Source organism: Leuresthes tenuis, unplaced genomic scaffold, assembly GCF_036924035.1.
Source record: "Leuresthes tenuis unplaced genomic scaffold, fLeuTen1.0.hap1 SCAF_19, whole genome shotgun sequence".
In the NCBI taxonomy this organism is placed as follows: Eukaryota; Metazoa; Chordata; class Actinopteri; order Atheriniformes; family Atherinopsidae; genus Leuresthes; species Leuresthes tenuis.
The window spans coordinates 10322559-10350373 of record NW_027325373.1 but is presented as its reverse complement, the minus strand read 5'-3'; the positions used below and the strand labels follow the sequence as shown (position 1 = coordinate 10350373).

At 39.6% G+C, this 27815-nt stretch overlaps 2 protein-coding genes across 4 annotated transcripts; one reads left to right on the top strand and one right to left on the bottom strand.

Moving 5' to 3' along the window:
- The first annotated feature begins 106 nt into the window (after positions 1-106).
- On the top strand, positions 107-11114 carry morn5 (MORN repeat containing 5). The gene is made up of 5 exons (XM_072372220.1): positions 107-332; positions 437-584; positions 1947-2058; positions 2715-2846; positions 10961-11114. The coding sequence occupies exons 1-5, from the start codon at positions 286-288 to the stop codon at positions 11071-11073; spliced, it is 552 nt and encodes a 183-aa protein (XP_072228321.1). The 5' UTR covers positions 107-285; the 3' UTR covers positions 11074-11114.
- A 1067-nt stretch (positions 11115-12181) lies between these two features.
- On the bottom strand, positions 12182-27561 carry lhx6a (LIM homeobox 6a). Of its 3 annotated transcripts, XM_072372217.1 has the most exons (9): positions 27047-27561; positions 26123-26194; positions 25677-25859; positions 23681-23802; positions 16347-16567; positions 15857-15957; positions 15625-15720; positions 13794-13968; positions 12182-13675 (listed from the first exon to the last, which is right to left on the bottom strand). In XM_072372217.1, the coding sequence occupies exons 1-9, from the start codon at positions 27122-27124 to the stop codon at positions 13596-13598; spliced, it is 1128 nt and encodes a 375-aa protein (XP_072228318.1). In that variant the 5' UTR covers positions 27125-27561; the 3' UTR covers positions 12182-13595. The 3 variants fall into 3 exon arrangements, with proteins under 3 accessions (XP_072228318.1, XP_072228319.1, XP_072228320.1); XM_072372218.1 differs by lacking the exon at positions 26123-26194; XM_072372219.1 differs by lacking the exon at positions 12182-13675 and having other exon boundaries at positions 13846-13948.
- Positions 27562-27815: the final 254 nt, after the last annotated feature.

Genomic DNA, 27815 nt, shown 5'->3' with positions numbered 1-27815 from the left:
GAGACGACGTCGCATGCGCACTAGAAGAATTTTTGAAAAAATTAAATTTGATTACATTTTATGCTTTGTCATATATAGTGAGATAGTGAGATTTGGAACATGATTAAATTGCACAAATTATGCATTGCTTATTATTTTTGAACGTTTCCACAGGTCTTGCTTGCCACGTTGGTTTGATGTTACCGCGTTGTCGTGGTAACTGTACACAAAGCAAGGTGTTAAATCTTTGGCTCGTATATTTGTATTTTTAAAGAGAGGAGAGTTCGTCAGTTTGTCAATATATTGATGGAGTATATTGGAAGCAGATACACAGGAAGTACAAAAAATGGCAGGTAAATGCATAAAGTTTTTATATTTGTTGCCTACTGTGAAAGAAGGGTTTAAACAGCATGTCAAAAGACAGATGACAAAGCAGCGTCTCTCTTCTCTCTCTCAGAATGGATGGAAAGGGTGAATACACTTTTCCCACAGATACTAATTATGTGGGAGAGATGAAAGATGGGATGTTCCACGGCAAAGGAGTGCTTCTCTTTCCAAATGGAAGCAAATATGAGGCCACCTGGGAAAACGGAAAAGCTAGACAGGTGGATAAGTTGTGTGTCACTGCATGCATGTCAGATTGTATACATCTACATGCATGACTGTGTGTTTTGCATTGGTCATAGCTGATATTACATCTGTTCTATTTTAGCAATCACTCACTAATATTATTGTGGCAATTATGTTTCTTCCATTTTTCCCTCTGTGGCAGATTTGCTGTCTTCTGTTCTTAGGTGATCTTTCGCTGGCTTTGCAACAATAGTGATCATTCCAGTTTTTTTTTTTAATCTTGGCTAAGTCTAGTCTGCACCTGCATTGGATGCCAGGCCAAGAAAACCTTCCTCCATTCGCAACAGACCAGAGCCGTCCAACAAGCCCAGAAATTGAAACCATGGAAGTTATACCTGTCAGCTTATTGCTCTTAATGCAACTACCTCTTTGTTTAGACAATGCTTCTCAGTCTGTTGGACAAGAATGTCCGTTAAGGAGGGATTTTCTTTCTGTTTCTGAACCTGTCCTCCCCCTTCATCCTTTTAAGTTGACAATCAGCAAGCATTTAATGAGCCTAATAGATTGAGATTCATTGTGTATTTCAGTGACTAACATTCTGGTGTTCGACCACATGAATTTAGATTAAAACTGATCCTTTACATGTAGCCTAATAATCTCTGAAATTTATAAATTTAAACTTTGTCAAAGCATGCTATTATGTCAAGGGAACAACAGAGGCCTAACATTGACCAGAAATAAGACAAATGATGATTTACAAATGATCCAGTGGTGGCAAAGTGTACAACTGACACAGCATGAAAATTTTATCATTACAATTCCACTGCACAAAATTATAGAATAGTTGACCCAAAGCACTAAAAGGTGTTTTTCTCTGCTCTGCATTTCTCTGGATATAGTTTTTGTTTTGTCTTCAGAGGCTTTTGAGATATCCATCTCTCAGAGTTCTGCCTCAAGCCAAAGACAATAGAGGGAAATATAAATTCTTTTGTGGGGCTTAAAGCACTTCAAACTGACATTTGAAAACCTCAGCAGCAACTTATCTCTTCAAAAACCATGTCTGAGGTATGCAGGATAACCCTCCGACCTCACAGCAGCTATTTCTGCTGGAACTACTTTCTGTCGGAGGAGTACTTCAAGGAAAAACCATGAGGTCTTTGCAGTATCTGACAGAAACATTGTTCTTGCGCTTCACTGTTTTAATTGTTTGTTTTTTGTTGTTGTTGTTGTTTTTCATCCGTCACCTGTGCAAATCACACATTTCTGGTTCAAAATTATGTCAACTGTTCAAATAGTGAAACGTCAATAGTGATAAGAGTGAAATTAACATTATGTGTAGATGAACTGACTATGAGCAGTGTAAGTATCAATATCTTTGCCTTGTACTTCCTCACAAGGGGTCATTTACCTTTGCTGATGGTCTGCAGTACCAAGAGAATAACTGGGACTACTGCAACAGTTACGACAGGCGCTTCTACAACGAGAGGTGCAACGGACTCAGACCTGCAGGTTGGAATGCTTTTTACTTGCTCAGATCATAGTTTTTCCTCCATCCCACTGCCATACAAAACACTCATATAATTTAACATTAAATCATTTGTGAAGAATCAATATACATTGCTCTTGCACTGAGATTGGAAGGATAGAATAAGAGGAATAACCCCTGTCTGTACAATTTAGATTGATGATTTGCACGTCGACTGCTGGGATAGGCTCCAGCTCCAGTTAAAAAATTTTCAATTTTTAACTGTGCAGTGACAACAAACCGCATAGCATAGCCTTGAGAATGTAGCATCTACGATAACATCCTCGGCCATCCAGTATCTGATTTCAGTGTTTTTTCTTGTGCAGTCCATCTTTAAACTAAATTTTGCACCAGTCTTAACAAAATCTCCAAATTAATTGCATTTAATCTTAGAAAATCATTTGACAGGCTGGATCTTTTTAATGGAATGTTTCTTCAGCTCTTTTTTTGATTATTAGCTTTTAACACAGCTTCACAAGTCAGGGTCTTTGTTCCGACCTGACATACAGACACCTGGAAGCTACTTGAATTAGCTGAGATTTTTTAACCCAACTGCACTGGCTCAAATACCACAATGCTAATCTTGCTCAAAGACATCATATATCTCATTCAAAGCAAAACACCTGCTGTCTCTATGCAGGAGAATCTCAGATGACGGATCTACATCCTCCAAGAGACATTCCTGATGGGTGTTACGATTGTGGAGATGGTTTCTATGACCCTACTAGCAGAGTTGTCACTTCCTACTCAGGCAGATTCCTCAGGAATGCAGGTGAGACAGAAAATGTGATATTTTTTTACCTTTTTTTCTTAGTTGTGTGTCACTAAATATGTCTCACCTGTAAGATGTATATTCTATATTATAATCATATATTTTGTGAAATGTGTGTATTCCTTATGAGGTGCACCAAATGAGGCATTATGTTGGCATCAACAGCCCGTGTAACTGCATTTTTACAACAATTTAAAAATCTTACATTTTCCATGGCTTATATCCCTTCAGTTTGTTAGATTTTATTCCACTAGCTTGATGCCAATTTGGCTCCTTCTGATTGTTGAGTTACATCCAATCTTCAAGGCCTTTTCTACCAAGGTAAATTAGAAAGATGAAAGTCCAGAGCAAACACAAATTTCCATTTCAAATTATGCACAATGTTTTATGTCCACTGCAGCACATTTCAGTAATATATTGATAAGAATGGAATGTTTCTTTAGTAACTTGATAAAGTATAACTATAAACAATGATAATTCTGGTGATGTCTGCAACAAGCATAGGTTTTAACCAGTGGTTAAAATAATAACATTCTTTGCTGAATTTCACAATTTTTCCATTTTACTGTTTCAGTTGTTGGTTGATAAAGTTGGATTATTCAAGGAAATAAATGTTTACTCAGAAGTTCAACAGGTCTTGCCGTTCACATTGGTACAGCTAAGTTAATCAAAGCATACATTTTTCCAACAGTTTAAATCTTCTAAGAGCAGGCCACACTGGATAGAATCAGACAAATCAAATATAGGAAAAGCTTAAAGATTGTCTGAATAATTTATTTCATATGATAGGCACAATAAAGAAAGTTAGGAGAAATACGAGATGAGGCAGTTAGACCTCATTGTGATTTCAACATTTTAAGAAATTTATAATCCCATGAGTTGTATAATGAAATCTGCGCATGAGTGGTGGAGAAGTAGGGGGAGGAATGGTGATGAAATTTTGATGGATGTGATGTGGAGTCAGACGACAGATGGGCTTGTTGGGAGGACCAATGGACACTGGTCTTGATGAAAATTGATCTGGCTCTGAAATGACAGCTGACAGCAGCAGAGAAATGAACAGTTATTGGCAGCAATTAAATGATTGGGTCAGAGACTAAATTAGAAGCAAAATAAAGCTTTAGTAAAGTTACTGTAATTTAAAACTTGGTAAAGCACCTGTGCTGATTTTGGTTCAGTTTGGACCTTTTTCCTTCACTCATTTTAAATTTTTTTTTTTTGTCAAAAGTGGAAAATTGAACACACATTTTTCCAATGATCGAGTGCCCAGTACAGAACTCAAACATCAGCGTCGTCTATCACATGTCTCCTAAATTCTGACATCCTCTGCTTGTCAGGTCTTCCAACCATACATTTATATGTTAAACAATGTTGCGTGAAGCTAGAACCAAGACCTTATAGTGACTGACTTTTACAGAGCCCCTTTGCCTGCTGAGGACTCTGTAGTCTTGATGTCTTTTTACTGCTGAGCAGTATCTTAACGAACTGCATGCAAAGAGATTTACAATCTTGCAGCTCTCTTCTGCATTAATTGCAGAGTATTCAAATCAGAATTCTCTTATTCTTTCATCGTCAAATATGACAAAGTTCCACCTCTATGTCTTGATTCTCCTCTAATGATTCCCAGTCCTAACTTGTTTTGAATATGAGACTTTTTTTTTCCCTTTGAAAATGCATGCATGTGTGAGGACAAGATTCCTGGCAAAAATGTATCTATGACTCGCTCGCAGCCTAAGGTAGAAACGTGTTTTGGGGCAGGATATTTGTATTCAGATGAGCCTTTTGAAATTTAACACAAATGAGTTCCACAAGTACACAACTCTCGTTTACATACGTGTAAAGACAGGAGGAGACAGAGAAGATCCACATCCTCACCAGATGTTGTCAGCACGTGTAAGAACACAAAAACATGTTTTGTGATTGATGTGAGTTGTTCATCACCATTACAGCTCTGGTAGTGATTACTGAAACCACGAAGAGATAGAGATATAGAGGAAGAGAGCAAGAGAGGACAAAAAGAAAATGTGTTTTTTGGAAGTCGAGATGAAAAAGAGGAGGAACTAAGTGCCTTCCAACAGTACACTGACCCTCTGTTTTCATTTAGATAAACATGGAGTCAAACAGGAACTATATAATTGATGTGTCTTTTTTTCAGTGTTCATGTGCATGTGTGAGGAGGGATGTGCTCTATATGTGGCGAGAGCTACAATCACACACCCCATTTATGTCTATGCGTGCTCTCCCTTTTGTCTTGGTATACAATTCTTGAGAGGAAAGCTCCTGTATCCTGTATGGATTTATTTTTCAACCCTGGGAGGTGAAGGCATATTTGTCAGAGTGGGTGTGAAGACTGAATTTATTGCTTGGTGGCTTCCGTCCAGGATGAGGACTGCAATGATGATGGGACGCAGGGAAGACCCACCCTCCCAGTGGGGATGTTTGCTGCTGCAAGAAAGAGGAAGGAGATCCCTATGTAGCTGTGGATGTGAGACGAGGGAAAACGGAGCCACTGAAGACTGACGCTTACGAAAGCTGCAATAATGATGCTCATGAAATTGTTTATAAGCACAGATGACTTACAATTTACCCCCAGGAAGTAAATAATGTTGCTAGGTATCGGGCTAAACTTCACTTACTGGCCAAAACTAACCTTTTGCAAATACTTACCGTCCTTAGTTACTGTTGCTAACTTGAACAAACAGTTCATCTTGGATTGGTGCCAAGTAGCAAAACAATAGGATCTATTGCTGATATTCCCCTGGAGGTTATAGATTATTTTGGGAGTAGAAGAAATTTCTTGTCATCAACGCCTGCATGAAGGAGGTGTTGTCAAGAATATTACAGCAGAATATAAAAATGTAGAATGATAGATGAAATAGAAAGTGACAAGAGTGAACACAGAGCACCTGCAGTGTGTTCAAGTGTAAGTTAGGACGTCCAATTTCACTCTGCATTCAACAGGGAATCTTTATTTATACATAGGACTGATTTATAATGTTACTGGGAGCAGCAGTCTATCAACTGAAAGCATCGACCATTAATAGCTTTGGTTGTATGTTCCGACACTGACCCCAAAACCACGTCCTAGATGTAAGTCTTGGGAAAAGGATGGTCCAAATAATTTATTCAAACGATGATAACAATAATGGGATAATCATTGTTTTACACAACGAAAGCTAGAAAAACTTGGCTGCACAAAATACTTTTAAGATTTAAAAATTAAAAACTTGAGTTGATGTTTTCATACAAAACCCCATTAAATCTTTCTCTTGTAAGATGTAATCTTGCTAAATCACACTATCCTCTCCAAATCATAAAAATTAGGCAAAACCAGAAGCGAAATCTCAGAATATTTGCTCATACAGTAGGTATGTCTAGCTATATAAATATAAGGTAAAATTGTCCTTTCTTGACTCAGATCATATCCCTGTATTCTGGGAGTCTTTTTAAAAGAACAATTTTGAAAAGAGCTTTAGTGCAGGAAACAAGAGGCACACAGAGGGAGAGAGGCTGTGCACTCTAATATGAACATCAAAACGCCACTCTGTCTTTACACTTTACACTTTATGATTTCAGTTGAATGTTGTGTTTAATGTATTTAACGTTTTCTGCTTATGTTGGTTTTATGCTTGATAAATCCTCACATAAATCTGTTACACTAGAAACCTTAAACCATGATTATGCTCGATGCATTGCATGAGTGTATTGTGCCAACCATTGATATGGTTCAGTTAAATGGTTCACTTGCAGTCTTCATCTTAAACAGGATCCTAAACAGGATGAAGACTACATTGTCTTCTATTGAGGATTAAGACACAGCAGTTTTCATCGTAAACAGGATGAGAAAATGACACTACAGAGAAAATGACACAGGATTTGCACAAGAAGAAGTCATGAAGTACAAATGACATACGCAAATATAACTGTACAGCTTCAACTGATCTGTTTTACTTTTACCTGTAGTTTCATGTTTTTGTGAAAATTACACCAAATCTTGGTTCTGATAGATGCAAAGCTGCTCCCACTCTCTTGCCTGCAGCTCTCCTGTTGTTCAAATGCACCATTCAACCCGCCCCGTGACAACTTACAAAAATCAGGAGGTGCACAACAGACTAAACTGAGAACAAAGTGCTCAGAGCACTGTGATACCTGATATCTTGAAGTCAATTTCATTGCCAGCCACCATCATCAACTTTGCAAAAAGTGAGCTGTGACTTTGCATTAGGATGTAAAGAAAAAAAATGTCCTCCTATATCTTCACTCTAACAAATCCATGTTAATACCGTCAGCTACAGAAAAACAGATTCCGTTTCAGTCAGTCAGTCATCGCCTGTGGCCCCATCTGGGGAAGAGGTTGCTAATGAGCTCTCTCAGTTCTTGGCCAGTTTTTCCAGCTGATTTCTTTAACAAAGAATTTAACAACTGTTAGTTGTGTAAAATTAAATAGATTGAAAAACATGAAAAAACTTATCAGCAATCTGACTTGGGGGAAAAAATGAGATTCTGTAGCTCTAAATCTATTGTGCAATCTTATTTAATGACTCATTAATAACTCTTGAATTCTCAGCTAATTCCTTGAAACATCACAAAGATTTTTTAACTGTTTTATTTAAGAAAGTATATGAAAGTATTTACTGTGTGATGTAGATGAGCAGGTCCTAGGTGTTGACTAAAATGTCCCTGCAAGCCAAGGGAGTGATCTTTTTTAGCTGAAAGAGGAGAATTGCACTCACTAACTGAAACAGTTAGCTCGACCCACATCTGTTAGTGTTGGTTATGGTTGCCTTTTGTAGGTGCAAATTTACTGAATCATTTGTTTTTACAAGGCCAATTGCTGTGGACTCAGAAGAGACCTTTTAAGTGTGAGAAATAAGTGGAGTTTTGAAAACGAACTCTAAAAGTTTGGCACACTGAAGTGCCTTCAAGTGCAAAACCACCAGTGGTCAATAGGGGCTGGCTTCAACAGACTGCTACTTAAAAAGTGCTATCTTCTCTTATGAAATGTTAAGTCAAGTCATTAAGGTTTTATTCCCTAATTCAGCTTTTTAGAATAATTTGACAAATAAATAGATTTTAGGCCTTAAATATATGCATTTTTTCCCAATGAAGTTTCCAGTATTGCTCACTGGCTCCACCCTCCTGTTCACCTCGGTCTCCAACAAGACAAGATAGTGACAGACAAGTGGTGGGTTATAGCGAACCCATCTCTGTCTACTTATTCAAATTAAAGAATGATCTGCGTGGCCGAGTATATGTGGGCCTGGTTGTTTATCATTTGTCTCGCTTGACATTTTTTTACATGTTGTAAACAAATGTTTTATTAAAGAAACAACAAAAACATTTCTATTCACTGGTGTCAGACATCTGGTGGGATTTATACTCAAAATTGAACTAAATTAAGATTAAATATTCGGATATCTCAGGTGACTTAAGTTTTGTGTGTGCGTTTATTCTTTTGAATATATACATGCATATGCATGTATTTTTTTGTTAATATTGAGGGGGAAACCATTAAAAAATGCAATAAGCTAATGACAATCAATAATTCATTTGTGTTTTTCATTTTGATGAGAGCTTTCCAGCAAACACGTTCTTCCACCTCAATGTGACAAAACCAGCCCAGCTTAATTAAAGCTGACACACTACTACAGGAGGAAGTGATTACCATTAAATCTGCAACACAAATCACATAATCAACAAACTAAATATTTTAAATAAAAACAACTCAGGAGGTTGTTCTTATCTGATTTCCAGCAGACTTCCAGAGACGTACAATCATATTTTAATTTGTTATTTCTTATAAAGATGGATAGTTAAGTTTGGAGGTTCAACGTGGGAGATTTGCAAAAGTGTAATGAGAGAGAATGTGAGAAAAAAAATGTATAGGTCACATCTGCATCTGCACAATCAAATCTCCACCACTGACTGATTGAGCATGTTCTGTTATTACAAACAAACACGCACCCCGTGAGCTGTGTAAACTGTGCTCTTGCTTGGCAACAGGCAGCTCCAGAAGGGGCCGTGTGTTGCCATATTATTTGTAGCACTTTCCTGTTTCTGGAATAACTGCTTCCATTTGAAACTGTGCACAGAACGAGCGCGGCACTGAAAACATTCCTCTGCCAAGGAAAACACCTCTGGTGACCAAATCGTGGCCCGCCTCCTTTGTCCCTGTCCAGTCGAGGTGTTTCACAGACAGATAAAATCAGCCTGGGCTCTGGGGAGTGGAGCATATATTCCCCATGCTACCTTTTCTGAAACGCTTCCCTTTCAAACATCTTACAGAATTAGTTTTACCATAAACCAGGATTCATGTGTTACTCCTGTGATCTGTAGGAGATGAATTATTCATTCGAAAGATCTGAATCTGGTATGTAAAACTACAGGCTGATGTGTTGACAGTGAACCGGAGACAGAGGACTAAAACATCTGTTTGAACGTTTGTTTTAGCATTTACAGTTTTGTTCGATTTTTAAAATGCAGAAACAAAACGACTTGGAGAAAGTAGCTGAGCCCCTGTTTGCTGTCACTGGAGATGTTTTAAGGGCAACACCTCCGAGTCCAAACTTACTATTTCGCTCTCAGTTTCATCATCAAACCAAGCAGAACTCCATCGCTGTTATGGCAAATCACCTTAAGAGAAGAAAACACATTTTTGTCTTTGGTAATTGAAACAGTGTCTATGCCTTTGTGTATGTGTGTGAGGGTTAAATCACTGCCATTAGGCTGGAAGGAAACACTTTTCCCACTGAGTGTATTTTGAGGATTAAGATAAACAGACTTTAACAAGGTGCCATTATCGCTTCCACACACTCTCACCCCTGTGTGCGTTGAACAAAGATCAGCCATGCATGTTAGGCCAGATACTGTCTACCCAAAAACTGCTAAGTACTGTCTGCGTATCTGTACAGTGTTGAGGGTAAAGTTTTCTTTTTTTATGGAATTTGGATATCAAGAGAACCATAGACGTTTTTTCTACTTTTAGTAGCACAGCTATAAATGAGCACTGCCACAGACTGGTTAATCTAAATCACAAATAAAAAACAAAAAACTGTCATCTCCTTGCACTGCATCACAAAACCTAAATATACCAGCCACCTGTGTCCTCTGATAACTTAACATACCAATTACAAGTGACTTAAATCCTGACATAATTGCGGCTATACAATCTGAAGAGGGTAGAAGTACAGCAAATATGAAAATGTCCCAATCTGATTGTCATTAAGTTGTGAGTCGCGGTTAATTGAGGTCAGTCTCATGGCAACGTGGTGATATATTCGCTTCAATAATTACCTGCCCCACTTCCAAATGTGTCACAAAGACTGGTGAAAATGTTCGCCATGGCAGCTGTCGCGTGGCCTACAGCATATTCAATTGACCTCGCGATCAGTGCAGGTAGAGGAGAGGCGCGCGCGGGGGGGTTATGTACTTGAAGCGGCTGTTAGCGTTGACGCCCATCGCTGGCAATTACACACAATCAGTCCGAGAGCCGCAGACCTGCTTCTCTGTACAATGGGGCCCCGCGAGCGACGTGGAACCTGGGGGTGAGGCCCGCGAGCCGCTCAAGTGCGTGCAGCTGCGCGCGCTCCAGAGAAAGCTCACTTCCCCTGCAATTAGCTACTCATTTCAGTTTTTAACAAGGAAAAACTGGTTTATTATCAGCTCCTCTGGCTGTCGTTTCGTTTTTTAAAAAAAAAAAGATTGCCGTCCATTTTTGGGCTTGTTATTTGTTGGTGTCTGAAGTGGCTCTGAGAAGTTATTTTCTACTAATTGTCAGGCTTATCTTGCTTTGACAGATTTAACTGTCATTTGAATGGCACTTGAGTGTTGCAACCTCTCTCACACACACAGAGACACACACAATGACATGCGGATAAATTATGCAGGGTACTGGTTATTAGACATTTTACTTTAAAGTGAGCTTAAAAAAAATCGAGCACAGCCTCTTGCAGCGCGGCCTTTTTCACCAAAATGCAGGTTTGTAGGAACTTTTTGATATTAATTTTGACTCGTAGCGGCGACATGCAACTATAGACACATTTTATTGTGTGTTTTGTCTCTAAAAACTATTGAGAAAACAAACTTCTATGTTTCCCACCAACTCTTTTCAACAGATGACTCCGAACACGAGTGGATTGTGCAGACTTGTCGGAAGGCTTGGGATGAGGTTGGTGATCCTGAAAAATCCGTTGTACCCAGAAATAAGAACAGCAACAATATCGACTGAAAACGGCCGTTTTTAAACTGTACCTATTTTAACTTGGCATTCAGGACAAAAATAAAACTGATCTGAATGAAAAGTCTTGCTTTGTTCTTTGATTTAGTTTTAAATGAGTGAAAACAGAATGACAGAATTTATAGGTCTATTTACTTTTGATGTGATTGCTTATTTTCATTTGATCACTACTCCTTTACACTTAAGAAGTAGAAAATGCTGCTTTTGATTCAATGGTTATCAATCTGCAGGATATCTACCATTCAGAAGGGTTCATTATGTGACTGAAAAGGTAACCAGTTCAACCCTGGGTCATGAATTCAGTATATGTTGTCCAATTAAATACAGTTCAGTGGGTGTGAGACAGATTTGATGCAGTTTTTACCCCATATAGGATTATTTTAGAGTTTACACAGTCCCGTAAACAGAAAAGTAGATAACATTCAAATTATTTGCCTGTCACATTTGATTGGAGTGTAAGTCGATAGTATGATACACTGCAATGAGGCTTTAATGAAGCAGTAGGCCATCAATAAAAAAGTTAAGTGTTCTGTTAAAGATAAAGATTAGCAGAATATGCACAGTGCATGTCCCTTTAAACAAAATGCTGCTCATTATACATCTATAACTGAAGTGTAGTTGACATTTACAAGGACTGTGCTTTCTTAGTCACGTTTCTCCATAAAATCTCATTTGCAGATTTAGTTGAGCCTCCCAACCCCTTAACTAACTTTAAGCAGACATCTGAACATAAACAAGTTATGAGACTGTTAAAACTTTTTAAAGGCAGGTGTAATTTGCACTAATGTAATCGTTGCCATGATGCAACTTCCCTGCTTCAAGCCACACATCCAACAACAATCAGAAACTTCCACCTACAACTAAAGAATTTAAATGCCCTCAGCACAAGAAGCAAAGTAAAACAGAGTCATACAAAATGATACTCGCAGTTACAGCGTATTTATTCATTTTATTTATATTTTTACATTTAAAAGTTTTTCTTGATTGTGCTCACATTTCCGTACTTTGTGCCTCACGTGTTGTTGGGTCAAATTAAAAGGGCTTCGCTGATTTAATCTTGGAAATGATCCCCCCCAAAAAAAGACACTAGAATATGACACTATTTCATTGCATTTTATTACACAAAACATTTATGACGCACAGTCTATCAAATAAACCTTTTGTTTCATTTTTTGTTTTTTGACAAAACAAAACCATTTCAGAGAGGGAAAAGTGCTTTACAGGGATTTACCATCTCAATAAATACAAAGACTTTGAGGTCATGTTGGATCCTGTTCTTCACACAATGGTCATGGCACTAAAATACAGATGCACACTCGCTACCCCTGCCAGTACACACACAGAAACACATGCACACACGTCTTACTATGTACAAACCCAGTCAGTTTTATACTGTCTATATTGTACCAATACTCAGTTTCCCTCGTTGTGTGAGACACACACACACAGGCTGAACAAGCAACCCTATAAATTATAAATTAGTGACACCACAACTGTTTGGAAAAAGTAACATGTCTGATGTTGCAGGTATGTGTAGCATTGATTATATGCTCATCTCAGTCTTTACACTGTTAAAAGGATTGTAACTCCTGGTTGCAATTCAGTAATTCATAAATCTTAGTTTTATGACGCGTTTTGATTTTACTTTAAGTTTTTTTTTTCATTCTAACAAGTAAACTGCTAGTGCAGAGTCTGTGGACATAGTTAGTCATTTCCTTTAAGTAATTTTTCTCAAGATTTGAGATGATTTGATACCCTCAGAAATCATACAACACTTTAAGTTTCAAAAACATCCAAATAATTGTTCAGCAATGAGTACACATTTTAATTTCCTTTAACAATGGCAAAGATAAGGCACATAATGTTTGAATTCTTTAACAAAAATCTAATTCTACGCCTAATTTCAGTGGATAATTTAGCAATAAAGTGATTAGGAACTGTCGTTAAGTCAATAGTCAGTTCAAAAGTACATAAAATGCTGTTAACATTTGGGTTTCCTTCATGGTTGCTTAGAGAGAAAAGAGGGAGGAGTCTTACCTCTAATGTTGTTTATTGTGTGTGCCCTGTCCATTGGGTCACAGTAAATTTCAAATTTATCCTCAGTATTCTGACAGCGCTCAAAAAGCTTCAGTCCTGCTTCCTTTATCAGTTTCATCCCTCATCTTCAAGTTAGAGTGAGCAGAGTGGAGGATGCTGTACACATGAAGCAAAATGGGTCCATTTGGTGGTTTCAAATAAAGTCTGTGAGTTCCTGCTAGTCATAAATGCTTGACTGTCATTTTTCATAGACTGGCTGCAGGTTTCCAGATCTTCTTTCAGTCCTCAGAAAGAAAAGAGCAAAGATGCGTCTTAGTTTTTTTTCACTTCTTTCAGTTTGTTTAGGAATGGGCAGAGCTCCTGTGAGATTAGTCTTTTCTCCACACAGACTCCTGCACAATATGCACAAGGTCAGCAGGAGTCACTGATGGGAGATCAAGGGTAAGGATCCAGAGGTTAGGGGTCATGGCGGAAAACTAGCGGCTGAGGGGGAGCTGGGGCAGCGACATGGCCTGATGAGGGAGACTCTGAGAGGTCAGGACAGAGAAGGGATGACCTGGTGAATGTAGAAAAAAAAACACCAAGTAGATATTAGTCTTCAACAAAGCAACATGAATATTAAATCTCAAACGTTTTTGCATCTATTCACTACACAAGAGTAAATCATAACTCACTGTCGATGTACCCATGAAGGGCTACCATGCGTGCTCGCTCAGGACTACCAAACGGAGAGTAATGCAGTTCATCGGGCAGCGATGAGGGTATCCTAGACTGAGGGTGACCCTGGGGAGCTCCACTGTGCTGAGGAGTGTGCTTTTTATGTCTTGCTCTGCAGTTTTGAAACCACACCTATGAAGAATGCAATGTAACCAGACATCATGGAGCTATACTCTTCACATAGAATATGTTCATTTAGTTCATGGTGGTTTTTCAAAAATTATTAATGAGTAGCAACTGTGATGGTCTACAATTCTAATCCCATTAAAAAGTTCAGACTCTGTAAAATCTAAATAAAAACCTAATGAAATGATTTGCAAATCTCATAAACCCGTATTTTATTAATAATAGAACATAGAAGACACATCAGATGTAACAAGTAAGACATTTCACTATTTCATGAATAATATCTTGAATTAGATGGCAGTAACACATCTAAAAAAAAAAAGAAAAAAGTTGGGACTGGGCATGTGTACCACTGTGTGGCATCCCTTCTGTTTTTAACAACAGCCTGTGAACATCTGGGAACTAAGGAGACCGATTGCTGGACCTTTTAGAAGAGGAACGAGGTCCCATTCTTATCTGGTATATGTTTACAGCTGCTCAATCATCCTGAGTCTTCTTTGTCGTATGTTGCATTTCATGATGCACCAAATATTTTCAGTTGGTGGAAGGTCAGGACTGCAGGCAGACCAGTCCAGCACTTGGACTCTCCTACTACAAAGCCAGGCTGCTATAATAGATACCGTATGCGGTTAAGTATTGTATTGCTGAAGTATGCAAAGTCTTCCCTGAAAAAGATGTCAACTGGATGCGATCATATGTTGTTCTAAAACCTATATATACCTTCTAGGATTGTTAGTGCCTTTCCAGATATGCAAGTAGCCAGTTCCACAGGCACTAATGCACCCCTAACCCAAAAGAGAGGCAGTTTTCTGAAGTAAGTACTAATAACAGTTGGATGGTCCCTTTCCTCTGTAGTCCAGAGGATGCAGAGTCCATGTTTTTAGTCTGGCTTTGGTCCAGAAAGTGGTAAATAGACTGTACTCATATAACGCTTTTCTAGTCTAGTTAAGGTGGTGCATGGATGTGCTGTGGTTAGCACCATCGCCTCACAGCAAGAAGGTTCTTGGAGTCCTTGTGTATGTGTGAGTTTTTTACAGGTACTTGGGCTTACTCCCACCACCCAAAAACATACATGTTAGATTAATTTAAACTGACCCTTGGAGTGAATGGGAGTGTGGTTGTTGGGTGTTTGTCTCTACGTGGCCCTGTGATTAACTAGCAACCCATCCAGGCTGTACCCTGCCTCTCACCCAATGGCAGCTGGGATAGGATCCAGTCCCCTCAAGACCCTGAATTGGATTAAATGGATACAGAATATGGTGTGTGGTCAAATACCAGGATGGTGTGGTCCAAACTACAGACCTTCTGATTGGTAGAAGACTGCTCTTACTCCTGAACAACCGCCGCCCCAAAGAAAACAGAATCTGAAATCTGAAATCTTTCATTCTGTGAGATTCTGCCTCTCTAAGGTGCTTTTTTTTTAAATACCCAAAGTCCAGCTGATTCTTTTTAGTACCACTTACTTTTCAAGTCTCTTATTGCACAATCTGAATTTTTTTGTAGCTGCTATAAAATCAAATACTAAAAGGTGTCACTTTCAACATTTGATGTGCTTTCTGTGTTCTATTGTAAAAAGAATTTACAAGAAAAAATGTTTAAAAGAAAAACAGAATGCAAATAGTTGCATCAAAGGATCAAACTCGAGAGTGTGACTGTACCGACCTGTATAACTCTCCTGCTTAGGCCCGTCATGTCGGCTAGCTTCTGTAGCGTTTGGGCATCTGGATTGTTGTCCTGAGCAAATTGCGCCTGCATGATCTGGAAAGTGAGTTAACATATTAAAGCATAAGAACATCTGCTACTCAAATTATTTTTTTGAAGTAAACACGAACTACATTAATGAAATGCTAATTGTATAAGAGATATTAAAAAGTGAGACTGATGTGTGTCTCACCTGTAGCTGCTCTGCAGTAAAAGATGTCCGCGCCCTCTTAGCCGGTTTGGGTTGACTGTCCTGTTCTGTTGGAACTGCTCCCTCTAATGTGATGCCATTGCCTGAAAGACACAGAGATGTTCGATCGAAATTGGACAAGTTACATAAATATATTGAAATATTTTACAACTGAATACATTTAATCACTTTTAAGATGTTTACATAAGTAACTTTTTTCAGATCTTTTACTCGTAATGGAGTTACAAGTACTAATATTGCACTTTTGCAGTGGGATATTTATATTTGGCATGCAGATTTTGACAATTACTAATTATATGGGTATCAAATCACTGAAAAATTGTGAATAAATATGCCTCATCAGACATAAATGATTAAATCAAAATATTAATAATAGTTAATACAGGACGTTATACACTTGCAAAATGCCTCTTGATACAATACTGTGTAAGAAAGTGAATCTTAAGCTGACGTTTGGACTAATGCCACTCACCACTTTCGGCTGCTCTTTTGAGGTTCTCCACCATGGTGTCGTAGTGGATCCGACACAAGACCTTCTCCTCCACCAAACCAAACTCCTCCCCTGTGGACAACTGCCTCTTGCATGAGTAGCATGCAAAACAGGCCAAGTGGTATGCGTTTCCTCTCGCACGGCGCACCCAGTCACTGGCGTATATCTGCCGCCCACAGCGGGCACACTTAGTACCAAACCTACTGTGAGGGAGTGAAGGAGAGAGCAACAGTGGCAGAGAAAGACAAGTGAAACAGAATGAGAAACAAAGGCCAAATGCAAAATTACCAGGAAAAACATTTAAGCTGAAGTTTAAAAATCACATCTCTATTTAGAAGACATACCAAAAAAAAGAAATAAGTATTCAGACATCTTTTTCTTTGAGAGTAGTTTGATAAAGATAAAGTGTGCAGTGTGTGATTTTAAACTTCTGGCATATCTCAAATGTTTTCAGGAAGAAACCTTGGAGGAGGATATGGCTTTCAGAAAAGACTCCAGAGTGCGGCTGCAAGCTGAGCCTTGAATGCAAACAAACCAACACCTGCAATTTCCTGACTGATCCATGAAGGCTCTGACACACGCGCACACACACACACACACACACACACACACACACACGCTCAGACACTAAGGAAAAGAAAAAACTCTGCACACACAAGCCGGGGTGGTTTTACACACAGTGGAAGATGAGGAAAGACTAGGATGACATCATTCTAGATTGCCAGGCTGTAACTGATAGCAACAGTGAGGTCGTCTGCATATAAACTTAAACCACCTGATTTACTGTTCTGGGTGGGTGGTTGCAGGGGTTGAGGGGAACATTGGGAGAGTGGATGAGAGACAAATAGCCAGCAAGTTACAGAAAAAGAGGCTCCGTAGGTGAGGAAAAGAACATTTTAGATCAACAAATGACATAAGACTGCATGAGTGCAACATGAGATATTAATATCTCAAATAACCCTGTTTTTAACTGATGTAAATGTGACGCTGAGAAACAAATAAAAGAGAAAAAACATGAGGGTAGAGGTGAAACAAATACTTCAGGAGATCTAATTACACTATGCTTCTCAGATAAAGGCAGAAGTTGTTTTACCATCAACAAAACTTGACAAAACGCTGATGATGCTGTAGCCTTTACCCTGTACTTTTTGACTAATTTAGCCTGTTAAAGGCTTAACAGCTGGGAACTGTAGTTTTAGCAGTGTTACTCAAACTTGGCAAAAATTGAATGTACTGTTGTTTCAGCTGAAGATTGGTTTGATCCTCTCATGAATATTGTATTGTATGAAGACAATGTATGATGTATTGACTTAAAAGTAGCTATAGTGTCTGTTTTTTTGCAGCCCAGTCTCACAGAAAAATTAAATAGTTGCAAAATCTTTATTGATTAGTTTGAGATTCTCCTTTGTCTGAAAACGACCTGAACAAAATTATCCATAATTATGTTTGAAGAACATGAAGCCTCTCATGGTCGAAACAGCAACTGCATGTGACGTTTAAAAATAGCATCAATGAAGGTAACAATCACCATGTAAGAAGAAGGTATTTTAGCCCTAACCCTAACCATAAAGTGTTGATATCTAAATCTAATAATACTATTGCCTTAACCCAACCAGGAAGTAACCATAGTGTTTTAATAAGGTGATGTTGTGTTACTGACTAAATGTAATGTTATAATGTAAACAAAAAAAAAGAAAAAGTAGTCATTGAATACTGGTGTCACATTTCAGCTCCAATGTTATACACTTATATGAGTTGCGTTTTCTTCCTCTAGGTCGTGGGAGCAATATTTTACAGTTCCTTCCATCCTTGTAGGTCGTATTTAAGACCATGAACAAATGATGATCTGATTGCTTTGATTGGAGGACATGTTGACTAGTTTGTGTCTTTTCATGCTGCCAGGCACGAAACAGAGGAGCACAATATCACGGCATTTAGTGAAATAGTTGCAAAATTACTTGGGCTGGGCTGGGCTGGGTTGTACTTTAGGGCAACAATGGAGCTTCAATTTTGAATTTTAGCTTATTTAATTGTTTTGGGGGTTTTTTATAAGAAGAAAATGATTAAATCTTACTAGACTTATCCTTTAATTGAGATTGAACAGTAGGTTCTGATTGAACAGCAGGTTCTGTGGAGTATGAAGGGAAAAAAAGAACCTTTTTTTTTTACACAAGAATGAAACAGTTTAAGCCCCACACTTCAAGAGCAAATTATGGAGTTTAATGGGTGTTGAACGCTTTAGGTTTGAGATGGTTAGGGTTAGGTTAAGAGCCATTATTGGGGTCAGCAGCTGCCAATTCGTGTGATGGGGCTAAGATTTGTAACCATCCTGAAAAAAGTCTTGGGGGAAGGGACATAAACAGCAACCTAATATTGAAATATATATATATATCTTTATTTTCGCTCAGATGAAGCCCAGACATGTAACATATTCAGAGAGATGTCAGTGCAATGGCAGAGGGGAACAAACAGAAACATAGTCTGCCAAAGAGGAGGTAAGGAACAGAGGCAGAGAGTTGTAGTGCTGAGGGAAGAGGCAATGTGAAGTATGTGAATGGCAGCAAGAGAGAGCTGGAGGACGGGGGCACATTGCCAAGTGAGTGGGTTTGGCAGCCTATCAGTGCACTCAAGTCCATTCTGTCTAGGATGAAAGCATACTATAGCCCTGACATCTCATAAGCTCATAACCCCTCCTTATATGTACGAGCCAGAGGTTTCATTTTCATGCATATTGTAAAGTGGAGTACAGGACATCTCCCAAGTCTGATTCTGCATTAATCGGCATTCTTTCTTAGCCTTAATTGTAACAATTCAACACTCAATGACATAACAAATAAAAACAGATTATCTGAATATTTACTGACAGCAGTGGAGTAAAAATGGCCGGCATGGCTCCTACACATGGGCTTTTAAAGCCGTGCAATAGATAAATTAACCATGTGGCTTACTGTACAGTATTCATCTGTCCTTTAAAATTGTTATGGGTGATTTCAACTTGTTTCTAGTAGAGGGAAACATTTTAGAACATTGTGGCTAATCCAGCATGACAGCTTGTCAGTTTCATGCTCTGAGACAGAACCCAGAAAAGCTGCAAATCATCCCTTGTTTTAACCTCCTCCTTCTCTATCTTCACCCCCTCCCAAATTCAACCCATACTTTTTGTGTGTATGCACCAAAAACCTGATGTTTATGTTGGAAAGATGTCAATCCTCTCAGTCCCTACATCATCCCATATAAAAAAACTCACTTTTCCCCCAGAACTCTGTTTTCTCCCCTTCTTTCGCCTAATTTTCTTCTATTTTTTTACAGTAATTCACCTGCTGCTGAAAGAGGGGCTTGAAGAGGTACACGTTTTTTTGGATTATTTCCGATGTGCTAAGAGAATTTACTAATCTCTTTTCGATTTGTCCTAAGAGAGGTCTTGCCTGACTGTGTGGTTTCATGGTACAAGGTCAGCGTGTAGACATCTTGGATGGGAAAAGAAGGGGAAGTGATCCATTTACTTGAAGATTTTAACCAATTTATCATATTTACCAGGATTTCACAGATTAACCCTGCAAAAAGGAGGAATCCTTGACATTTTCATTATCTGATCCTCGAAACTGCTACCACTTTTCTTTTTCTGGTTTCCAGCCAGCATGAATAATCTATTTCAATACTGTAACTGAGCAGTTTTTATTTAAATGTGTTGAACTGTGTGACAGATGTCGTATTATGATTTTAATTCACTTGCTTCTTACTAAAATGCAAACCATCCTCTCTGTGCCCACTGCTTGCCTTTGTTGCTATGGAGACCCAATCAGTTAACCAGAGGTGGGTGGTTGATGAATAATTATTATTTCAAAACTAACAAAAAATGTACAAGTGCACACAGATAAAGAGATACATTCCCGTGTGCACACATCTCAAAGTTCATTACCTGCATAGACTCTAGTTACAGTGTCAGTATCGCAGGGAGCCCCTGATTAGTGCAGCAATGCAACTTCCTGTGTGGCCTGCAGCTCACGGACATGGATGAGGTTTCTACAGAGTGAGGCAGAGGAGGTAAGGGGAGGAGGCTGATAAAGAAATGGTTTGCGTGTGTGTGTGTGAGATCAAACCCCTGAGGCCTGACATGGGTTTGAGAGGCACAGCGGGGGCTCTATCCTGCCCCAAATGCTGACTTACCCCCTACCCCACCCCTGCACACACATTCACATGTACATGGAGGGAAACCCACTCTGATTTCCTGCTATTACGCCCCATTAAAGCAGCTGTCAGTCCAAAGCCAGATGAGAGGCTGACACAGATGAGGAAATATCTCCAGAGGCTTGAAAGCAGCCCAGAGGATCTGGACTTGCAGCAGTGTTTAGCCGAGTTTAATTCTGGCCTAAACCCAGAGTGCAGTTTATATTTACAGAACTGTGCAAGCCCTGCAGCAGAGCTTCGCTGTTACTGCAACAGTTATAGTTCATTTCTCATTCTCAGTGTGACTTATGAGGCCATCAAAACCTACACATTATATCATTTAAAAAATTTACAAGAGATTGTACACATACTAGAGGATACACTTTTCTGCTTGATCTACAGCACTTCTACTACATAAAATCTAATTCATTATTATTCAGAGCTGCTCTACTTGTTAGATGGTAAAACATTTCTAAACTGAAAAACACTGGTGAAACTTTGTTGTATGGCATGCTTTTGTCTTGTGGTCATTAAACCTAGGAAAATAGTAGCTTTGAATCTCACGAAGGTAGAGAAACTGGAAGATTTGATTAGATCTATCAGAATGTCGAAAATACAACAACAGCAATAACTGTCCAACAAGTGGAAATCTATTTTAAAAAATGACTTATATCGAGCTAAGCTACAGCATATAACACCTTAATCTATCGGTCCAGTTTTCCATTTAAACAAATTAATCACTTAAACTGCAGATGCCAATGTGTGATATGAATACAGCAGAGCAACACCTATCCCTGAATTAACATCCTAGAGGCCCCGACTGACTTTGTCTACACTGCACACAGACATGAAATTATTTCAGCAAGCATCCAGAAACCAACCAGATTTAGAGCTACAAATGTTTAGTCTGTGAAATTGTTTGTCATTTTCTCAGCGAAAAATGGTGTTTTCTCTCACTAACCTCTCACAGGTGAACGCCTGCTACCTTCTTATGTTTAGTAAATTCAGCATCCCTGTGTTCTGACTGCTGATCAAACAACAAACGGTACATTATACTGTTAGGTATATTAACTTGGTCTTCGGGAAATAACGACAGGCATTTGTCCTTATTTTCCACCCATCAAAATATGCGAAAATAACTGTGAGATGCTTTCGAAACGATAAACAAACTTCTGCAGTCTTGCAGTTTTCCAGGGATGGAGTAACGCCACATTCCAAAACACACCGTCACCACACAATACGAATCAAAACAGTTGAGGTTCACAGCCATTCAAGAGTTTAGTTCTATTTTACCATTTTTTTAGATGTAAAGTTCACTCTGTGTGTCACAGTCCAGAGTTCGGAACAGGTCATGTAAAAAGTTATGATGGTGCAGTGGTGCAAACACAACCTTAATTTTGTTTGGTTTTTTTAAAAAAAAGCAAAATGACTGACAGGTGCTGCATGAATAAACAGACATTTCAGTGTGTATTTCTGCGTGTGTGCGTGTGGTTGCGTCTGTGAGGGCGGGTGAGAGTTAAGGATGATCATCTGTACGTACATTCACGCTAATGTGCATTTAAACGTTTCATATTCATGTTTTGATATTTCCCATCATAAACCTGCCCAATTTAAAGTTTTCAATTACATGTTTTAGAGTGTGTGTGTGTGTGTGTGTGTGTGTGTGTGTGTGTGTGTGTGTGTGTGTGTGTGTGTGTGTGTGTGTGTGTGTGTGTGTGTGCACACGTGTGTGTCTGTACGTTTCACTTTGGATAGGAGTCATTCACGTCAGAAACATGCTGACCAGACTCTCGGGGCGGTCTAATTGCCGGTCTGGAGGCCTGAGGGTGTGGGTCGGAGGACAACTAATTGCTGGTGATTATAAACCTCAGAGTGGTGGCTTGGTGTCAGGTTTTGATCAGACAAACACCAAAGTTCCCTTACAGCTCCATGCTCTCACACACATATACACAGTATTAGTCACGTGTATCTATACACCACCTCCAGGCCACTAAACATAGTTTTATTATGCTATGGCGGGTGTGAACCCAGTTTAACCTCAGGTACCACACACACAGTTTCATACCTTCCATTGCTTTTAACACCCACTGAGACACACAAAGGATGCATGGACAAACAAAAGTGTTGGTTTGATCAAACTGTATATTTTTACCTCACCTGCGTTATTAGAAATGAGGATTGATTCTCATTTTTATTTTTTTTAAAAAGTAGTATATAATAGTAGCAGTAGTTATAATTAGATCAATTGTCTTTGTTGTTGCTTTTAAATTGTGTTTCGAATCTCTGAAGACAAACATCACGGAAACACGGCCAGTCCATTATTGAAGCAAAGAAGGAGAATACAACACAACACAACTGAGCCACCTTCCCTTGCACTTCACACTTTGTGTCCCTTTGGGGACCGACTAAACTCAGATAACTACACATTCAAACTGGCATTTCCGGTGATTTCGTTTGTCTCAAGTGTCCCTCTCAAGGTGATAAAACAGCTACCGCGAGCCTCGTGGCGCGTGGAGCATTAAGTATGAGTTATATGAGTTAGTCTGCCGTTAACTGCCGTGTTTGAAAGGCAATAGTGTGGGTTTATATGGGAAAAACCTCTCACACGTGCAGACTCAACAAGAGCACGTCCACATCTAGAGTTTAACATGAAATTAAGAAGCAAAATAAAGTCAGGTGACTGCCTTAATCTGATATGATCCAAGCGGTGGATGATGTAAGAACGTGACTGAAAACAGAAAAGCATACCTTACATAACCTCCAAACACAAGGCAACTATTCCCTATTTTAAGCTCACTTAGTTTACCCAAACAACAGTGCTGTTCTTTTTTTTTTTTTTTTTTTTAGCTTCGAGAGATGTTGTGCTTTGGATAGCCATAACAAAACTGCGGATCTTTCAGCTCTTCACTGCGAGCAGAGACTTTTATTTGGATACACAGTTTCGGCTTCTGAAAAGGCCTTTCAGGAGAACATGAAGCAACCCACATCCATCTCCAAGGGCTGCACGGTGGTGTGTGTGTGTGTGTGTGTGTGTGTGTGTGTGTGTGTGTGTGTGTGTGTGTGTGTGTGTGTGTGTGTCAAAGAGAAAAAGAGAGAGAGAAAGAGAGCGGACGTGGTGTTTTGAAAACACGACCATAAACTTACCCTACCTGAAATAATCCATTTTACAGAAGATCTCTTTGTTTTTGATGTAGCAGCTGCTGTGCTGACGCAGTGACGTCCTGCACACTGAGCACTCCAGACAGCGCACGTGCCAGATCAAGTTGTTCACCTGCGAAATCACACCAACCGTGTCAAACGCACAATGAAACAGCGCATGAACTTACAGTTTGCATTGTGCTGAAAAATAACCGCCATACCGTGGAGGTTTTTTTTGTTGTTCTGATCAGAGCAGATACGATAAAGGCTGATTTGGCTCAATTACGGGATCGTTTAGAATTTCCCCGGAAGAGCTTAATAGGCTAGATTTCCATGTCTCATTTAGATGAACGTTGCCTTATGATATTTAAATTATCTTAAAATACGATTTAAAAGTCCAATTTATCCATATTTGAACGTGGTACGATCATTGAAATATTCACACGTAACTAAATTTAATTAGATTATGTTGTTTTTTATTTTCTATATTTCCTCAAACCCTTTTTTTCCTCTTCAAATTTACGTTAAGTTTCCTTTCCAGTTTTCGGCTGCTGGCTATCATCTCTAATTTAATTATTACAGAATTATTGTAGCACTCCTGCTTTCTGCTTCATATAAGTGCCCATTGCAGTGCAGAAAATATTCTATGTCCCAGCTTGTATTTTCTGATACCGAGCAAAAAGCATTTCTTCCTGTAATTAAAATCATTTTGCATTTTAAAATAAAACCCCAAACCAGTCTGCATACATCTTGCGAAATGTTTGAAATTCGTTCAAAGATTTACAGATGCTCCCCAAAACGGCTTTTCCAGAAGAGGTCTAATTATTTATGATGGTTTACATTAATTTAGACTTTTATTTTGAATAACAATTTTAAATAAAAAATGAGCACATAGATTCTCAGTTTTGTTAATACACATTATGTTAAATTAGGGCAGTTTAATACAAACGCCGTAATGACCTGGGGAAAAAAATTAAGGCAAGAAAAAAATAGATGCCAATTAAATTTTCTAACAGGAGAGTTTAGTTTTAAGAAGGCATGAGAGTGAGGCAAACACGAGGTTTTATTGTGAGATACGTTGGGTTCAATTGTATTCATTTTTAATTTACGGATAGTTTTATGAGCATTTTTTGCTTGTAGTCTATAAAAAAGAGTGTTAAAAACATTAGCCTATTAGTAGAGGAGAGAAACGGAATCATCTCAAACGCACGAAAAGACAGTTTGACCATGAAATTATAGGCTGGGTTTTTTCAGGCTTATTCACTTGAATTTGGAAACCATCCTTTTTAATTAGATTCTATCATCATTCTGCATGAAAAACAACCTTTCGTCTTTTAGGTAATGGTCATGACTTTCTTGGTTTTCTGCTTTGCAGACTGAGAACAAAGTGAAGTCAGATAGATACCGGTGATGTTCACACTTCCTGAAAAACAGACGATTGCGCGCGGTTTACGAGTGTTTTGATTGGGAGCACGCGACAGGACAGGGCGCAATGACAGGGGGGCTGTAAAAGAGTAAAGGCCGAAAAATTCCTGTTGTGTCTGCGGTCTCCCGAACACAGATCCGTCTTATGTCAGCCAACATTTTACTGCGGAGATAACAGCGCTTACAGACTCAAACGCAAGCCGCCTGTTCTATCTAATGGTCTCTGTTTATGTTGTTGCTCATCTTTCGAATGATCCATAACGACAAGTAAATGTCACTGCAATATCAATTCAATTATTTCTTCCTAAGTTTTGAATTTGATTGGGGTTGTTTTTTCAGTGCAATAAAGAGAGCTTTAAGTTGTCAATACTTTGTTTTTACTCCAACACATCAGTGCAAACATTCAGCAGGCCTGTCTGATCCAAAATAAGCCAAAAGTCAACATGGCACCGTCTTTCGTTCCTGTTTGTGCAGACAAGCTAATATCTGACTATGTTTGTGCCAACATCTTTAAAAAAAAGAAAAGAAAAGAAAAGACGGTCAGTCTCATCCAGATCAAGTCCAGTTGGGTTGGCCTCTCACCTTGAGCAAGTATCTGTCCAGGATCTCCAGACCGCAGCTGGCGCACAGGTTCTTCCCCGTTGACGGCACCGAGCTGGTGGTGGAGATCGGCGAGCACACGGAGGGTGTGGACGGAGTGCTGGGAGACGAGCGGGTGTCATCCCGCTCCATGTTGGACCGCTGGGATTCTCCGTCCGAGTGAGACTGCAAGAGGGCATCAGCACAGCTCAGTAACACACTCTGATCCTCCTCCACCGCAGTGCCATGTTTGCAGATGTCGCCATTTTTTATTCTAAATTGTGGCAATGCGCGCATGATTCATGCATTAAAATATATAATCATTATATATCTTTGATCCTAACTACATGACATTGGTGCGCGCGGGCCAAACGGTCAACTAACGCGCGCAGATGGCGCGCTGGATGATCCATACATTTTAAAGCATAAACAGGGATTAAAGCTCTCACCATCGGTGTGTGTTTAGAGTCCACAGTGCAGCGCGGGGCTCCCGGTGTGCTCTGCTGCTCGGCACAGATCACCTACAAGAAAGCATGCAGTGAACGGCAGGTCTTCATCAGTTTCCCGATCTCATCTTCAGCTGACAAATCCTCGGGAAACATTTGCAGAAAGCTATTTAAGGCTACTCCTTTATAAAGTAGTCCCGATAATAAACCCCAGTTAAAACTGTTAAAAGGGCCCCCACAACAAAAGGCACATTTTAATGAAGCTATTTCAATTTGGCTTGATTTTACCCTGCCCTTAAACCCATGCCTCTCAGAATAATAGTGTTTTCTTCGCAATCCAGGACACCAGAGTGGAGGGGGGAACAACTACCTGTAATTACAAATAGCTCGAAACGCTGTGAATAAGAGGGACCCGGAGTGTCGATTTCAACTGTCAATCAGGAAGAGGCAACGGGTCACCCACAGAATTGCAAATTTGATTTTTAATGGCTGTAATTAAAATCTAATTCTCTTCAGGCGAATTGGGACCGCTCGAGAGAGGCTCGCGGACCGCAAATCACGCTATTCATAACAGGGAGGCGTGTGCCTCCTCGCAGCGGCTGGCGCGTGCAGCTGATCTCAGTACACAAGCCGTGATTCTTGTGACATCACACGGAGAAAAACAAATCTCACGCACGATACTACTGCGGGATGCAAATAAAGTGAACGCTTCGGTCCGAGCGGACACTGATGATACGAAACGACAAACGGTTTGTTCAAACCAAAAGGACTCCGCGTTAAGGCTGTGTTTGTGCGTCGTTTTAACGCATAGAATTTGTGTTATCACATAAAAGCAAGCACAGGTTAAAATTAAAGGCCCCGCAATGGTACACAAGTCGACTCTGAATCTTTTACGCACAGAGCTGAAGCTTTCCAAAGTGTTAGTACCTGCTTCGTGGGAATTCCCTCGGACAGAATCTTATTTCCCTCTGAAAGAGGGGACAAAACTTCATTTTTCCAGTACATGAACCCCTGGAGTCTCACAATGCGCAGTGTCTCCAAACTCGGCGCCTGGAATCAGGGGAAGAGTCGGCGCTGGGCGTCAAGTCCCGTATCATCCGTACCATGTATGGACTCGGGTGCAGACTGGCGCACAGTTTTGTTTTTAGCGTGTTTTCTTTCCTTTTTACGCTGCAGTGCGCAACAAAACAGAAATGAAGCTGTGCAGAGACGAGGGCTGCTTGCCGCTCCTCAGAGAGCCCTACTGAGACCAGAAAGATTTCTTCCTTTTCCCCCCTCTCTCCACTTTTGAGCAGGAGTCTGACTACAGGAAGCTAATCAAATGGAGGGGCTGGAAGCTTTTACTCCAAGACTTCGGGAGAGACTCGAGGGCTGCAGAGGCGACCAGAGCGCAAAAAGGCACAGAACCAGAGTGTCTCCGCAGAGCTGCAGTGGAAGTTTGCGAGTCTCTCCGGCCTGCCTTATAAGAAGGGGGAGGGCGAGGAAAGAGTTTCATATGCGTGAGAAGGGTGGACGCAGTTTGGAACAGTTGTGACAGAAACTTACTCAAACTCCGCAGCTGCATGTTTGATATATCAGATATTCACAACACGAAACACGGACGTATTGTTGTTCACAGTCAAGTAAACTGTTTGCTACCGGAAATACACAACTAGTGATGAGTGCATAGGAATCCCCGCGAAGTTTTTTTTATTTT